Source organism: Rhinolophus sinicus, chromosome 9, assembly GCF_057876585.1.
Source record: "Rhinolophus sinicus isolate RSI-liver-muscle chromosome 9, RSI-T2T, whole genome shotgun sequence".
In the NCBI taxonomy this organism is placed as follows: Eukaryota; Metazoa; Chordata; class Mammalia; order Chiroptera; family Rhinolophidae; genus Rhinolophus; species Rhinolophus sinicus.
In genome coordinates this window covers 14849698-14865156 of record NC_142509.1, presented here as the reverse complement: position 1 = coordinate 14865156, position 15459 = coordinate 14849698, and the positions used below count along the sequence as shown (strand labels likewise).

General features: G+C 39.4%; 2 protein-coding genes across 10 annotated transcripts; one reads left to right on the top strand and one right to left on the bottom strand.

The window, feature by feature from the left end:
• The first annotated feature begins 271 nt into the window (after positions 1-271).
• Positions 272-12256, top strand: HYLS1 (HYLS1 centriolar and ciliogenesis associated). Of its 2 annotated transcripts, XM_019710520.3 has the most exons (5): positions 305-379; positions 1594-1630; positions 2855-2904; positions 8514-8629; positions 10930-12256. In XM_019710520.3, exons 4-5 carry the CDS (start codon positions 8616-8618, stop codon positions 11855-11857), a joined length of 942 nt encoding a protein of 313 aa, XP_019566079.2. In that variant the 5' UTR covers positions 305-379; positions 1594-1630; positions 2855-2904; positions 8514-8615; the 3' UTR covers positions 11858-12256. The 2 variants fall into 2 exon arrangements, with proteins under 2 accessions (XP_019566080.2, XP_019566079.2); XM_019710521.3 differs by lacking the exon at positions 1594-1630 and having other exon boundaries at positions 272-379; positions 10930-11995.
• Positions 4581-15452, bottom strand: PUS3 (pseudouridine synthase 3). 8 transcript variants are annotated; one of them, XM_019710515.3, is made up of 8 exons: positions 15223-15452; positions 14007-14475; positions 12795-12926; positions 12282-12415; positions 7079-7499; positions 6401-6966; positions 5347-5537; positions 4581-5202 (listed from the first exon to the last, which is right to left on the bottom strand). In XM_019710515.3, exons 5-8 carry the CDS (start codon positions 7451-7453, stop codon positions 4919-4921), a joined length of 1416 nt encoding a protein of 471 aa, XP_019566074.3. In that variant the 5' UTR covers positions 7454-7499; positions 12282-12415; positions 12795-12926; positions 14007-14475; positions 15223-15452; the 3' UTR covers positions 4581-4918. The 8 variants fall into 8 exon arrangements, with proteins under 8 accessions (XP_019566074.3, XP_019566075.3, XP_088656979.1 ...); XM_019710516.3 differs by having other exon boundaries at positions 12311-12415; positions 15223-15443; XM_088800853.1 differs by lacking the exon at positions 15223-15452 and having other exon boundaries at positions 6401-6603; positions 12311-12415; positions 14007-14311.
• Between the last annotated feature and the right edge of the window lie 7 nt (positions 15453-15459).

The window sequence follows — 15459 nt, the reverse complement described above, 5'->3', positions numbered from 1 at the left end:
AGTCCTTCCCTCCGCGTCTGGTCTGCCTGGTTACTCAGCAACCGTTACAGGTTAGCGCTGGAGCGCCGCTGGGTTCCGACGTTTCCCTGTCCCCGCCCCAAATCCCGGGCTTCCTCCCGCTGGAGGGAAAGGCCAAGAGAAAATATGAACCAATCAGAATGCACACGTGAAAGGCCTTTACAACAAGGACCAATAGAAGGGCTAGGGGCGGGGCCGAAGGCTCCGGTTGGTTCTCGTGGTTTAAATCTCCGCGTCCCGACAGTTAAGGCTCTGTTGTCGAGTGGGAGGGCAGTGCGCCTGCGCAAGCTGCGGGATGTCTGTCTGTCGGGCTGCGGGGCGGAACTCCTAGCCTGTCTGCGACCGGACCTTGGCGTGGCGGGTAAGCGGGACAGGCTGGGAGAGGTGGAGCGGGTCCCCGAGGGACGTCCCCCGGGTCGCCTCGCTGCGGGGGAGAGATCGGGGCTGAGTACGCGGAACTGGTTTCCCGGACTGGGTGCGCGCAGTCCCAAGCCCCGACATCCCGACGGCCCGGGTTCGCGGCTTCCTCAGGCGTGCGTGTAGACTATGCTCCGGCCCGGGGAGGTCCGAGCCTCGGAGGTCACAGTGGCCGCGGCTCAGTGAGGTGGACGCATCTGGGGAGGGGGGCGCTGCGAGGGGGCTGTCCTCCTCCGAGGCCGCGAGCGTCACAGACATACGACAGCCACGCTCAGGCCAGATGATGCTGCCGCTGGTCTTGTAAAGGGACAGTCTTACTCTCGGGTCACGCCTTTTGTGAACTTCTGGCTGTAACCGTGCGAGAAGCTCTTTCCCTGATGAGGTAGGATAGTGTGTGAAATTGAAGGACCCTACAGCCCTACCCTAGAATGAAAGTAAACCTTTTTTTTCTGATTATAAAAATTATACAATTTCATTGTTTTTAGAAATAAATCCAAGCAATATTAAGTACGTATAAAGAACTTAAGGAAGAAAATACTCGAAATCCCATCAGACACAGATAACCATGAAAAAAAAAACCACCGCAGTTCACATTTGGGTTTACTGCAGTTATGAATATATGTTCACATGATTATACTTAATAAAATGTATTTATTTTTATAGAATTGTATATTTTGAATATAATAAAGCATATTTATTTAATAAGCAGATTATGCCTTATCCAGTCATATTTTAGGAATATTTAGAATAGCATAGTAGTGGTTATTCGTACATATATATGTTTGCATTCTTGTTCAGTTTATCGCCTTGGAATAATTCCAGGAAGTGGATGATGGCTTAGAAATTATGGTACAATTTAAATTGATTCATGATGCCAAACTGCCCTGTAGAAAATTTGATACCTCCTCTCCACCCTACCCTTGTACACACAGTGTAAGCTTGCTCAGTTCTTTACACACTGACCAGCACTGGGTATTGAAAAATCTTACCAGTATAAAAGGATAATGTTTTTATTTGCATTAATAATGATATTAAACATCTTTTTTATTAGTTATTATTTGGTAACCATCATCTTGTTTCCTTCTTATTCTGCTGGTGTACCTTTTAATTTTTTTATTATTTATTTATTTATTTATTTTTACCTTTTTATTTTAATAGCTTTCTAAGAATTTGAATTAGTGATTTTGAACCTTTTGTAAGTATTTTCCCTAAATTTGTTGTCTCTTTTGATTATGGCTCTTTTTTAGGGTGTTTTTTTCTTTGTTCTAATATTGTGGTTCTCTGAACTGCATGTTTACCTCCCCAGAGGTAGAGTTATTTGTTGTAACACTGCAGTAGCCTCCATGTAACATGCATAATCTAACTACTGAACCAGCCTTCCCCTTCCGCCCTCAGAATCCTTTCACTTGAAAATAGCTAAACCTGGGACACTGAATCACTTAAGATTTTTGAAGAGAAGTACTATTGGGTATTTTGGTTAATATTGTCTGTCTGTATTTACAAAATATAAGCTGTTCTAGCCTCTATATGAAAGTTTCCTCCTAAGTAAAGACAAAGGATTATCAGGTCTTTGTATTAAAAAGAAAGAACTGACAGTTACCTGTGGACCTTACTAAAGTTTAGATTTTATTAGTTGCAAACACCTATCCTCATATGTTCAAGAAAAAATAAAAAGGGAATGTGCTGTAATTTAAATGTAAATAAAATAACATGTTAATCACTGTATAGTGTAGTACACATAGTATATATATTACACAAAAGAATCTTTTTGGGCTTTAGTGTTCGAACTCCTCTGTCCCTACTTTATTCTATGTGCATCTTTTTAATAGGTAGGTTTGTTTTGCATGAAAATAGAAATGAATGGTGTAATACTGATCACAAAGCTCCATTTATATATTGATTTGTACATCACATATATAGTTACATATACATTATGTATATTACATATGTAACATATATTATGTATATGCCTATATATGTATGTATATAAAATCACATTTAAAGTTCACAATCTATTGAAATAATTCAATTTTTTCAATGAAGAAAGTAAGATCTAAGCCCTTCTTTACTTCTAACATTTATTTAGTCCCTACCATGGGTCAGACTTTGGAATTTATGCAAACATTACCTTAGATAACTAATTTTGCAAAGTTGGGATTTCTCACTTGCTTCATGTGTGATGATTGTCCTGAGTTTTTTCTGTGGTAACTACCAAAAATAATGTCACTAAATGCTTATTCTAGATTTGATAGTATAATCTAGTTAAACTTGCAAGGATTTTTCTTAATGTCTAAGCCCCTGCTCCTCTACTTATTTGCTTCTATAGACTCTCCCAAGCTTAGCTTTTCGTCCTATGAATCATTTCTTTAGAGTTGATTTTTTTAAAAATGAGTGATTTCTTAAATCTGTTGTTTTCTAGGCTTTTCTTTAACTCGAAAACTAATGTCATTGAAGATACATGGAGATAAGGTAGGAAGTTGAAAAAAATAAAATGCTTTAATTTGTCCTTATATGTTTAAGTGAGGCTATTCTATGCTCAATGGTTACATTAAAAACAAAAGGGTCTTTACATCAAAATTAAACAAGAAAGCACTATTTTAAGAACACTCAGGGCATTGTGAAATGTTGGCAGATCAGGTCCCAAAATTCAATGACGTGATTCAAAATCCAGAAGGTCTGGATGCTACAATGGTTATTTAGAATAAGTCTTAGTTATTTTTTACCACTATTTCACACCTAAAATGGGGATCTTCTCTGGTTCCTATTCTGCTATAATGTATAGGCTATTAGTGTCTTCATATCTTCAATACAAGGTCACTTCACTTTTCTTAAACTATTACACCCTAAACCTAGAACTCTTCCAGTGAAGTCTTGTATCTGTAGCCCACCCACTACTAAATTTCTATAGCACTTATAATCGTACAGCATGTTTACTATTTATATGTTAGTATTATTTCTAATTGTTACATATGTTAGTTATATTTCAGCTGGCAGTTTGAGGATATAAACTGTATTTATATACTGTTTTCAACATAGGAACAAACGATTTGTTGGTTGGTAAATAAAACTTTGGATCTTGTAAACATAGGTCTAATTACATCGTAATTATGGGTAAGTAAGACACTGCAATGATGAGAATTGTTATTACTGATGCAGAAGATCTGACTTCATTTACTTGATGTTTATCTTAATTGCTATAAAGGATAATGTATTATTTAGGAGAACTTTGAACTCTTTTGAATAAGTCTTGATGTTTGTAAGCAATATTTTCAGGGCTACTTATCGACTTTGAGAACAAGCAAAGCCCCACCTCATTTTCCTGTCTCCATGTCTCACAGATGTGCTTTAAATCTGAAACCTAGGAGTTACCCTAAAAGTCCCCTTACTTTTTAACCACGCGTTCATTTACTCACGAAGTCCGCTGCTTCTCCTTTCTTAATCTCAAATTCATCTACTTCTGTTCCCTTTACTACTAATCAAGTCTAGGCCATCATCAATTTCCTTGACGACGCCAACAGCATCCTAATTGGTCCCGCTGTCTTGCCCTCTTCCAATCCACAGTATACTCAGAGCAATATTTTTGCTACAATTCTGGCTTTCAATTTTTTTTCAGTGGTGCCTCAAGATAAAATCTAAGCTTTTTTAGGAAGGCCTACAAGGCTGTACAGAAATGACCTTTGCTTACCTTTCTAAACTATGCTCTTGTCACTCTCAAGACATACTACCATATTTATAGTTACCTGAATACAAATGCAGCAATCTTTAACCCTTTATACAAACTGCTTCTCTGCCTTAAGCACCCAGAGCTCTGTTTCTTGTCCCCACTTCAGCTGGCTCCCACTTGTTGTACAAGATTTAGCTTGGATATCTCTTTATAAGAGCTTTCCTTAAACCACTAGGCCAGGGGTTGGTAATCTGCATGGCCTTTTTTTATATGGCCCATGAGCTAAGAATGTTTTCGTATGTGTAAAAGGCTGTTACAAAAAATAATATATGCAGCGGAGACCATCTGTGGCTCACATAGCACTAGACTGATAAGCTTTTTAAGAGATGCTGTGCCTTACTCAGGTCACCGTCAGGTAGTATTTTACCTGGCACTAAACCAATTTATCAAATATTTAACTGCAAAAAATAGTAACAACAAATTAGATGTTTGCAGGCTTTAATGATCTTGAATACAAGGCACAGGTTTCCAGGTGTATGTAAATACATCTCCATTTCACATTTGCTTTTTGCTTTTTCTATCTCTAAATCCTTTTGGACAGGAATGAGAGAATGTTTGATCTCTTGTTCAAGCAAGAACTTCCTTAATAGGACCTATGGTCTTTTTGGTTTTGTTTGTTTTGGTTTTTTTTAAGAGCTGATCATCTGGATTTCTAGAACTTGCAGTAAATATTGTATTTCCTTTCTGACCATCTACCATTAGCTCGTTGTTGCCTCCTTGATCCTGGCAAGTTTTCTGTGGTTAAATGATGCTTTTCATTTAGGTATCAACACAGACTCTCTTTGTTGGTTTCTCCAAAATAGTATTTTCTTCCTCTGGTGTGTCATTACAGTCCCTTTTGGCTTTTGTTTGTTCCTCATGTGGCTGCTCGATGCGTCCCCTACGTACAAAATGCTGGATCCGGGATTCTAATCCATGGCATTTCGGACGATCCATTAGGGGCTTATATGTGCGTACTTTCACTCCTTCTACAAAGGCACTTGTCTGCTTTATGACAGAGGGCTTAACATTTCTCCAGTCTATCTCTCCATCCATCTTAGGTCCTATAATATATACAATCAAGCATTACATATATACTTTACCACAATAGAATCACCTCCAAAGTTTATATAAGTCTACCTCCCCCCGTAACCCTGTATAACTTTGGTTCTGGTAAATAATTTCATCCGTGGATTTCCCTGTCATACCTGTCCCACAGGGTACTGCAACAGAGTCGAGTCCTTGCAGCATACTATACAACATGTGAGTCTTAACAGCTTGATTAGCCCACTGTTGTTGTAGGTGGGTGACGTTGAACTCATGAACTTCCCGGTCATAGATCCACTTGATACTTTCAAACTTACAGTCATATAAGACTAGAGGAAATTCTACAGCCATACTAGAAAGAGAGACGAAACAGAGTATGAGCATACACAGTAGCCATCCAAAGTTCTTTAAAAAATAGGGTTAGTTGGGTTAAAAGGAGGAGAAAAACTTTTATGTCAATATTAGGTACGTTACATCTAGGACGAAAATATAACACCATCCATAACCTTGCAAAACATATAACTAAAAAAAAGACCACTGATGAACTGGTTAGGCTTGATCTACAGCAGGATAAACTTCAATGGTAACAAGTCACCTAAAAGTGAGTTGACCTGGCTCCACTATATGGCTATAAAATTAAAAAGAGCTGGTGGTGTTTTTTTCAAACTTGTCAATTTTGTATAGTACGAAGTAAAAACTTACATTTTTACGGCTTCGGAATGAATTATTGGTCTATCTGACTTCAGCCTGCTTGCAAAAGAAAAGTCAACTCTTCTTCCTGCCTTTCCTACCATTTCAGAAACTGAAAATTAGGAAAAATTCCAAAGTATAGTATGATTACTCCATAATACAAAGTGAGCAAGATTTAATATGAATAGTTTGAATGCTGACTGTTTAACTTCAGCAGAAGCTAACAATAACACCTCTTAACATAAATTCAAGGGGGGGTAATGTAGAAATGAACATGCTTTTATTTAAGCGGCCTGGCCCAAACACCTATTTCTTATTAGATAGAATTGTGAGAGAACAAAATTCAAAGATACCACTCCTTCCTACATGTTCATAACATTCTACAAGTTAGACTAAAAGCTTCATGAAGACAAAATCAGTTACTTATTCAGACAATTATGGGGAGAGAAAGATACATTAGAATATAATTTAAAATAATCTAAGGGCGATAGCTGTTTTGTTATTTTGGTTTTTGTTTGATTTTACCTGTATTGAGGTTTCTGGGGATTTTTCTCTATGTTTAGCAGCTCATCGATAATCTCTGGCTTCTCCATTCCTTGGCCAATTAGAAAAAGGATAGCCATCATACAACGGACTTGATGATAAAGGAACGCCTGGCCAATCACTTCAAACTGACATAACTGGAAAGGTTCTTGCCATCTCTCCTCAGCCAGGCTCTGGCCCACTAGCTGTATTTGAGCAGACAGAATAGTCCTCTGAAAATTAATCACTCCGTTGGCTACATCCATTTTACATAAGTTTCTAAAATCATGTGTGCCGACGTACTTCTGAGCTGCACGGTTCATGGTTACAATATCTAAGTCAGCCCGAGGGAAAAAATAGTGGTAAGTCCGCTCAAGACAGCTGAACCTAGCACTAAAGCTAGGTTCTACAGGGGCCCACGCCAGTACCCGGATGTCTGGAGGGAGCACCCGATTGAGAATGTGGGTATAACGGATCTCTTTAGCAGCGCTGTTGACTTCATCTTTTAGATTAAAATCCTCTGAATCCCTGCCCTTTGGGAAGTGAGAACGAAGGTCAAGAGAAATCACCTGTGGAATCAGAGAAAGATACTGTGTTTTAGATACAAATAATCTGAATCCTCAGTATGTATATCTAAAATATTGCTTGCTTTGAGAAACAGTGTAGTGTAGGGGCCCTTACCTGTCCAAAGGCGCTAACTCCTTTATCTGTTCGCCCACACCGGTGATAGTTGGATGTCTGTCTGCTTTCTATTAGTCGGGTCTTGGTTAGAGCCTCAAACAGTTTCTCTTCAATGGTATTGTTTGTGTTTTCCTGACTGGCAAAGCCCTGGTATCCCCAGCCCAGATAGGCTATCTTTAGGGCTACATGTCTTCGACCATGAGCACTGAAATCAAATGCACGCTTAGCTTTTCCAGCTCCTGAAGAATTTTCTCTAACATTTGAGTCCTTGCTGTTGGCTTGTTTTTTTTTAAGTCTTTGTACCTCTTGCTCCAGTTCTTGTACTCTTTTTAGGAGTTTCTCAGTCTGGATTCTGTCTGTGTCGTTTTCAGCCATGGTAAGACAACCCCAGAAATAAACGAATCATATGGGTCCACACTACCTGAAGAGAGTAAAAGTATACAATTTCAGTGCTGATTCCTTTGGACATGTCCGTATCTTTCCTTTATGTTCAACTAGTATAATATCTAAGATTTAATTTAATGCCTAAAGGACAGACTTTTGCTTCTGCCCAGGGATATAAGCATTAGCTTAATTATTATGGGTTGACGAGCCACAGAATTTATTCTTTTCCATCCCGTGTGGCCAATTCGCAGGGAAACGGAAAATAGTTATATATTCAGCTAGCATTGTTAAGATTTAAGTAGTCAGAATTTAGGGAAAATGACTGTAGATTTCATATCTCTCTTCATTATCTTAGATGATTAAGGACTGATGTTACTGATAGTTTTTCCCTAAATCATTTCCTTTTGACTTCTCATTACATTTGTCCATTCTTTTTTTTTTTTAATTAAAGTTTATTGGGGTGACAATTGTTAGTAAAGTTACATAGATTTCAGGTGTACAATTCTGTATTACATCATCTATAAATCCCATTGTGTGTTCACCACCCAGAGTCAGTTCTCTTTCCATCACCATATATTTGATCCCTTTACCCTCATCTACCACCCCCCACCCCCTTACGCTCTGGTAACCACTATACTATTGTGTGTCTATGAGTTTTTGTTTCTCATTTGTTTGTCTTGTTCTTTTGTTGTTTTTAGTTCATATACTACATATCAATGAAATCATATGGTTTTCTGCTTTTTCTGTCTGACTTATTTCGCTTAGCATTATAATCTCAAGATCCATCCATGTTGTCACAAATGGTCCTATTTCATCTTTCCTTACTGCCAAATAGTATTCCATTGTGTATATATACCACAACTTCTTTATCCATTCATCTATCGAAGGACATTTTGGTTGTTTCCATGTCTTGGTGTACAATCTTTCTAATCATAAGATCTGTTTATATGGAACGTATACAACTACTGTGAGTTTCTATTGCTTTCCAGTATTTCAGATAAAATTAGTGGCTGGTATGTTCTATCATCTAACGCTCAATTCTGTCTTAAAGGTGGTATCATAGAAGCTAGCCTGATTGAAGAAATTTGTCACTGATTGTATTATAGTGGAAGCAGAATCTGGAGTCAAGATTTTCCCACTTTAAGCAGTTCTGATGGCAGAAGGAAGGTAATTAAGCATCATGATCCTTTTTAAAGTCAAATTTAATGCATGTTCTGATAAAAGATTTCTGTACCTCTAGCAGCTAGAAGAATCAGTTTGGATGATGTCATTTAGATGTCACTGTTGAAATTCAGACATATTTCAATAAATTCAGGACAACTGTACTATATCTTTAATGTACTAGACATTTATGGGACAGTACAATCTATGACTGATGGTTACTTTAGTTATAGAAGATCATCTCCACATCTGTTCTAAGGCTGACGATGTTATCTAAGTCTAAGTATCTCATTTAGTTTTTTGCCCTTTGAGTTTCTATATCTATGATATATTATAAGTTTAAATTTAGGGGCCACCGGTTGGCTCATTTGGTTAAAGCGCGGGGCTCTTAACAACAAGGTTGCCAGTTCAATCCCTGCATGGACCACTATGAGCTGTGCCCTCCACAACTAGATTGAAACTACTTGACTTGGAGCTGATGGGTCCTGGAAAAACACACTTAACTAAATTAAAAAGTTTTAAAAAAAGTTTCAATTTAAAACACGAAACTATAAAAGTACTAGAAGAAAACATGTAATAACTTTCTTAAAATCTTGGCGTGGGAAAGGCATTTATAAGTCAAACACCACTGAAACAAGTTTCTACCAGCAAAAGATAAAGTCAGCAGAAGGTAAACAACAAACTGGGAAGAAAAAAATTAATGATGGTAAAGGGCTAATGATGGTATGTATGTGAGTATTTCATGAATATATAAATCAGATTTAACATAAAGATCCATAAGAAGAAGTCCAACAGCCTGAGAGAGAAGTGGAGAAAGAACAAGCATTTTATACAAAGGGGGGACAAAAGCTTATGAATGTATGAAAAGATGCTCAATTTTACTCAGTTTAAATAAATGCTAATTTATATGAGAACTATTTTTTACCAAACTGACTGCAAAGACTATAAAGTTTGATAGTATACCACTTTGGAAAAGGGATGGAGCAACAAGCTCTGTAATACACTATTGGTACAACTTCCTTAGAGGCCATTTGGTAACAGCTAGCAAAATTGAGCACACATACCTTTTGACTCACCTATTTCATGTCTAGAAATTTAAATACACATATGTTTGCACAAGTATGTAGAAATTTACATGATATTCATTGTAACATTTATTTTCTAACAAGAGACAGTAAGACTAAATTAAGTCAATCACGGACTAGCTGAAAATTATAGTGTATCCATACATTGGAATCCTTTGCAACTTTAAACAAAATGAAGTCTGCATGTGCTAATGTAGCTGGATCACCAGGACTATTTTTAAGGCTCAGAAGAGTTGTATAATACGATCCTTCATGGTATAAAACGTGCATATGAATATGGAAAATTACTGGAGAAATTTTAAGAAACTGCCTTTGGGAGTGAAACTTGGTGGGAGGATGGGGGGAAATCCTTAAAATAACCATGTGCATGTATTTGTTTTTCAGTTTAAAAAGAAAAATGGTAGGGACACAGGAAATAGTGGGCAGTAGATACCTATCTTAGATCCAGTGGGGAAACTAGCATCGACTATTTGGCTGATGGATTTGGGTACTAAAAGTTATTTCATTGACAGTGTACTGGGATGACAGATTTAGCTTGGCACTGAAGGTGCACTAAAATTATGTAAGCATGAGAATGTATGCATGCATGTTACTGCTTTGGTGAGGGTTTTTGGGATTAAATCACTCTTATGGTTAAAAGCAAGGATTCTAAAGCCGGACTGCCTGAGTTCGAATTCCAGCCCCACACTTAAGAATTGTGTAACCTTGGGCTAAGTTATTTCACCTCTGTATGCCTCATGTTACTCATCTGTGAAAAAGAAATAATCAGAGTACCTACTCCATAGTCGTGAGGATTATATGAATTAATGTAAAGCACAGAGAACAATGCTGGATACATAGTGTCCCTCTAAGCACAATGTACTTAAAGTTAAGCATTACGCCTGGTATCGCATTGTGCAGTCTCAAGCTTTCCTTATGCCAAAACTCACCTATCCTGTCCCAGGAGCTACTAAAGGTGGCGAGAACTACCAGGCAGTAGAAAGTGGGAGTGAATAAAAAGAATAGAAATGAAAGCAGGTAATAGATTCTCGAGAGCTGAATTAATGCCCCTCCAAACTGTTCCCATACTACCTTGTACTAACCTGTATTTTATTATATAACTGTTGTATTATGATTGCCTTGGCTGTTCTTTCTTCATTTGACTGCTATCAAAGCAGCGAATGAACAATTTATGAGCTGGGAACTTATTATCAGAAAACTGATCAGTGCTTTCTCTTGCAGAAGGTCCTACAGTGTAGGGAAAGCAATGGAGGAACTCATGGAACCTGGTGAACAAAAATGGGCCACTATGGATCCAGAAGGACGAATGTTAGCGGCTGCTACAGCTTTCACTCGTATCTGTGCAGGGCAGGGTGAGGGAGATGTCAGGCGAGAAGCACGGTCTACCCAGTATGATCCCTACAGCAAAGCTTCAGTAACCCCAGGAAAGCGACCTGCTCTTCCTGTGCAGCTGCAGTACCCACATGCGGAAAGTAATGTCACTTCAGAAACAGTCTCAGAGGCCTCCCAAAGACTCCGAAAGCCTGTGATGAAGAGAAAGGTGCTGCGTAGGAAGCCAGATGGGGAAGTGTTAGTGACGGATGAATCAATTGTCAGTGAATCAGAGTCTGGTACAGAAAGTGATATGGATCTTTGGGACTTAAGACAAAAGTTGATGAATCTGCAGTTCGAGGAAGAAAGGGAATCTGCTGTTGACATTTCAGAAAAGTTTAATCTACCACATGAATATCAAGGAATTTATCAAGATCAGCTCCTTTCCTATCTGCGAAGAGAAGGAATGGACCCTCCAGCTTATGAACAAGACCTGATTGTTGCCAGCCGACCCAAGTCCTTTATTCTCCCAAGGCTGGACCAGTTAAATCGAAACCGGGGCAAGATAGACCGGGTAGCCCGCTATTTTGAGTATAAACGAGACTGGGACTCAATACGGTTACCTGGTGAAGATCATAGGAAGGAACTGCGCTGGGGTATCCGAGAGCAGATGCTTTCTCGAGCAGAACCCCAGTCCAAGCCTCAGCACATATATGTTCCAAACAATTATCTAGTACCAACTGAGAAGAAAAGATACGCCCTTCGTTGGGGTGTTCGTTGTGACCTTGCAAATGGTGTCATGCCCAAGAAGCTTCCTTTCCCTCTTTCTCCTTCTTAAGTCTTTTTACCTGTCTCTCCTTTCACAGGATTGTTTGGGATAACCTGGTTCTTTATATCTTTCCTTTTATTTAAATAGAAACAACTAACTTGAAAACCCATGTAACATTATAGAATAAGGACTTCACCCGTCTTTGGTCTCTCCTAGGTATATCACACTGGTATCAGATTCCACTTAACTGCCAAACTACCACTCAAATCCAACAATGCAAGAAAAATCATGCCAGAGAAAAACAGACCTGGTCTTTCTCTACTTGTCAGTTTAGTAAGCAAAGTCAGGTAGCACTGTTTTTGTTCTATAATCTTTTTACCTTTGGCCAATGAGGGTTGCTGTTTTTATTAGTGTGTTTTTAAAGCTGCTGGGCGTTAAGCTTATCCATTAAACAATTTTGGAAATTTGTGGACTTGCTCTTATTTTTACTTACATACTACCCAAAGTTAGGTGATCTCAAACCTGGGTTATGATTCTGGTTCCAGTTGTACTCCCCATCATACTCTCACCACCCAGATAATGAGAGCCAAAGGGCAGGAACAAAACCTGCCTTTACACAACACAATCCTAAAGGAAAGAAGAACAGCACAGATAACAGGTAACAGCACAGATATCCTCCATTACTAAAGAGATATAGTAAATCCAGATAACTGTGTTAAATGCTTTTTAATAGATGCTCAGTAACACTATATGACATACAGGGTTCTAACCCATGTTTTGTTTCAGAATTATTTAACTATATTGCCCTCCAGTTGTTACTTCTAGAATACCCTGCTTTTTATAATTTGCCACTGAGGTTGTCTTCGAAATTATGCCCATCACTTGAACGCTATTCCCTCTCTGCAAGAGAACTTCAAACTGTTAACATTTGGAACCAGATGCAGACATAAATATCAGAATGAATCTGGCCTATTTGGACACGGACCAGAACACTCATTCTGCTCACCTTAAATTGGATTTCCTTGCTTTCATGCTTCTAATCCAATGAGGAACATCTACAAACTGGAGGTTGTCAGTTTTAACATTTGAAGCCAGAAGAGTGATTGTAGAAACTGTTTGCTTGTTTAAGAAAAAGCAGCTGTACAACAAAAATTAATAACCTTGACCTATCTGCTAAAATACAATTTCTCCGTAATATTTAAGGCAGTATTTAAGCATCATTCATTCACCCAGTTCCATTGCTAGGCGTTTTGTCAGGGGAAGAAATAATCAGTGACTCAAAGATACGTGTAGGATATATTAACTGAAAATATGTAAAAACTGCAAACTATCCAATAATAGTGATTAAATAGAACATAAGTCAGTGGGAATCATGAGACGCTAATGGAAAATGCAAATTAAGTGAAACAAATAGGTTGCAAACAATGCAGTATGATCTCAGTCATACACCTATATACACATGCAAAGCACAAGGAAAGATCAAAACCTAACTTTGGGTAGTGGGATTAAAGGTAGTTTTAATTTTCTTTACACCTATTTTTTTAAAGTTAAAAGCCACATGGCTTTTTTACATGCAAATTACAGCAAAAAAAAAAAAAAAAAAACACTCCAGTGATTTATCTTCTTTATATGTATCCCAAAGACCAACATTACCAAATCAAAGCCTCCAAACTGATTATCTAGTACAGCCCCTTACGTAATCAAAAAGCCAGTCCAAAGGGGTTAAGCACGGTAATTAAGATTTGTGGCAAGAAGTGGACTCGAGCCCAAGAATCCTGAGTCAGTACAGTGCTTTCTCCAGCACACCTACCCTCCTCAGTGAAGTAGTGGTTCCCAAGCAGACATGGACCACCTGTGGGCCGCTAAATTACCACAAAGACGGAATTCGTGTTTGCGCTAAGCGTCGCCTGGAAACTCTAAACACTAAAACGGCCAACGCGTTTCAATACAATTTTTTTAATGTAAAAGCGGTTTTAGTTTCGAAAGTGTTAGTAACTAGGGGAGTAGCAGAAAGAGCATTCCCATGATAAACTTTGTTTTAAACGGACGAGGGAAAGAGGTAATACCCACAGGGTCAGGAGACACGCGCCTATGATCACTAACGTTGCAAAGCAATCCTCAAGCTGAAAAGCGTCACCACGCCTTCCTCCCACACTACAACTAGGTGGGATCCAGACTTCTACTAGTATTTCCTTTAATGAGCAAACAGAATTCTCACCGAGGCCGCAGAGACTTCACAGCCCAAGGACCCTGTAAGAATCGAATTAAAAAGCAGCTCCTCTTGCTGCGAGTCGCTACCAGGAGTTCCAAGAAGCACCAGACACAATCACAGGGTCTTAGGTGAGGTCCCACTTCCATATACCGGTGCTTTCCTGAAAAGATCAAGGTATGGAAACGGGGCGGAGGAGACAGGGAAACGTCCAGCTGTTTGTCCACTCGCCCGTTCCTCTTTGTAGAACCCAGAAAATAAGCTACCCCCAAAACCCCATACTTAACTTCCGGTCGTCAGCCACGCGGCTTTTCACAAGACAGGAAGCTGTCACTTTGCGTCTCCCGGGCGCGCCCGCGGCCTCATGGGAGTTGTAGTCCACCTTTGTGGGAAATGTAGTTCTAAAACCCGGGGGCAGGCTTGACGCGGAAATCAGTCTAGTGTTTTCCAGTCTGGCCACCGTTTCTCCCCCTAAAACCTGGGTTAGTACAAGGATAAACGGATAACTTCTAGTGCGCTAAAATAATAGAAAAGTAACCTTTCAAAGGTCCGCTACCTTATACGAAAGCTAAGATTAAAGAACCTGGCGCGAATTTATACATCCTTAAATTCGTAGAAAGTTAGCATTGCGAGACAAAAGCATTTACTATTAAAAACCACTTGTAAGGGCTGAAAAGGATTATGATAACCTCAAAACAAACGTTGAGGGGCCTGAGTGACTAACACAGCTGGGAGTCTGGCTTCAGCACCACGGAGAGAGATAATTAGGTTTTTGTAGGTGTTTCCAGAGACTGATCCACATCTCAAGATTCCAGTTAGACAAGTGGAAAAAATCTGGTTCTTTTGTCCAAATTCAGCAGTCAGTAGAAAAAGGAATCTATCCCATATTACACAGTGGAGGTTATACCACAAGGAGCAGTTTTCTCAGGATGCTTTAGCAAGGGGCACACATCAGGATTAAAAATAAAATAAGGCGGTCTGTGGAGGCATCGCAGGCATTTAGGAATAGGGAGAGAAGTTAGAACCTGAACTACTTTACTGCCTCTCCGCATCTTTCGCGTTCGAATTCATTTGTCAGATGAAACGTACCCATTTTGACCCTCCACTTTCCTAGTAATTCGCAGCCTTTCTGACTTCTTATCACGTAGAAACGGAAATTTCCGGGGAAACGCAGGCTCGAGCTAGAAGCGGGGCAGGGGTCCAGCCTGACCACCTGGAGAATTACCTGGGGAGTGGGTGGTGGGATAAGGGATGTAGGACTCGAATCAGTATGAAGACTATGACTGCCCAGAGTCCCAAGTAGCTGCTGGCTTAGCAGAGGTCAGCAGCAGGCAAATGTCCACTACGACAGCTCCCCTTCCCGGCTTCCAACACCTGGCACGTGGAGGGCTGGCCAAAGTGCAACCTGGCTGATCCGTACAGTTCTCCCGCGGCCCTGACTCCTCCCCCGGACACAACCCAC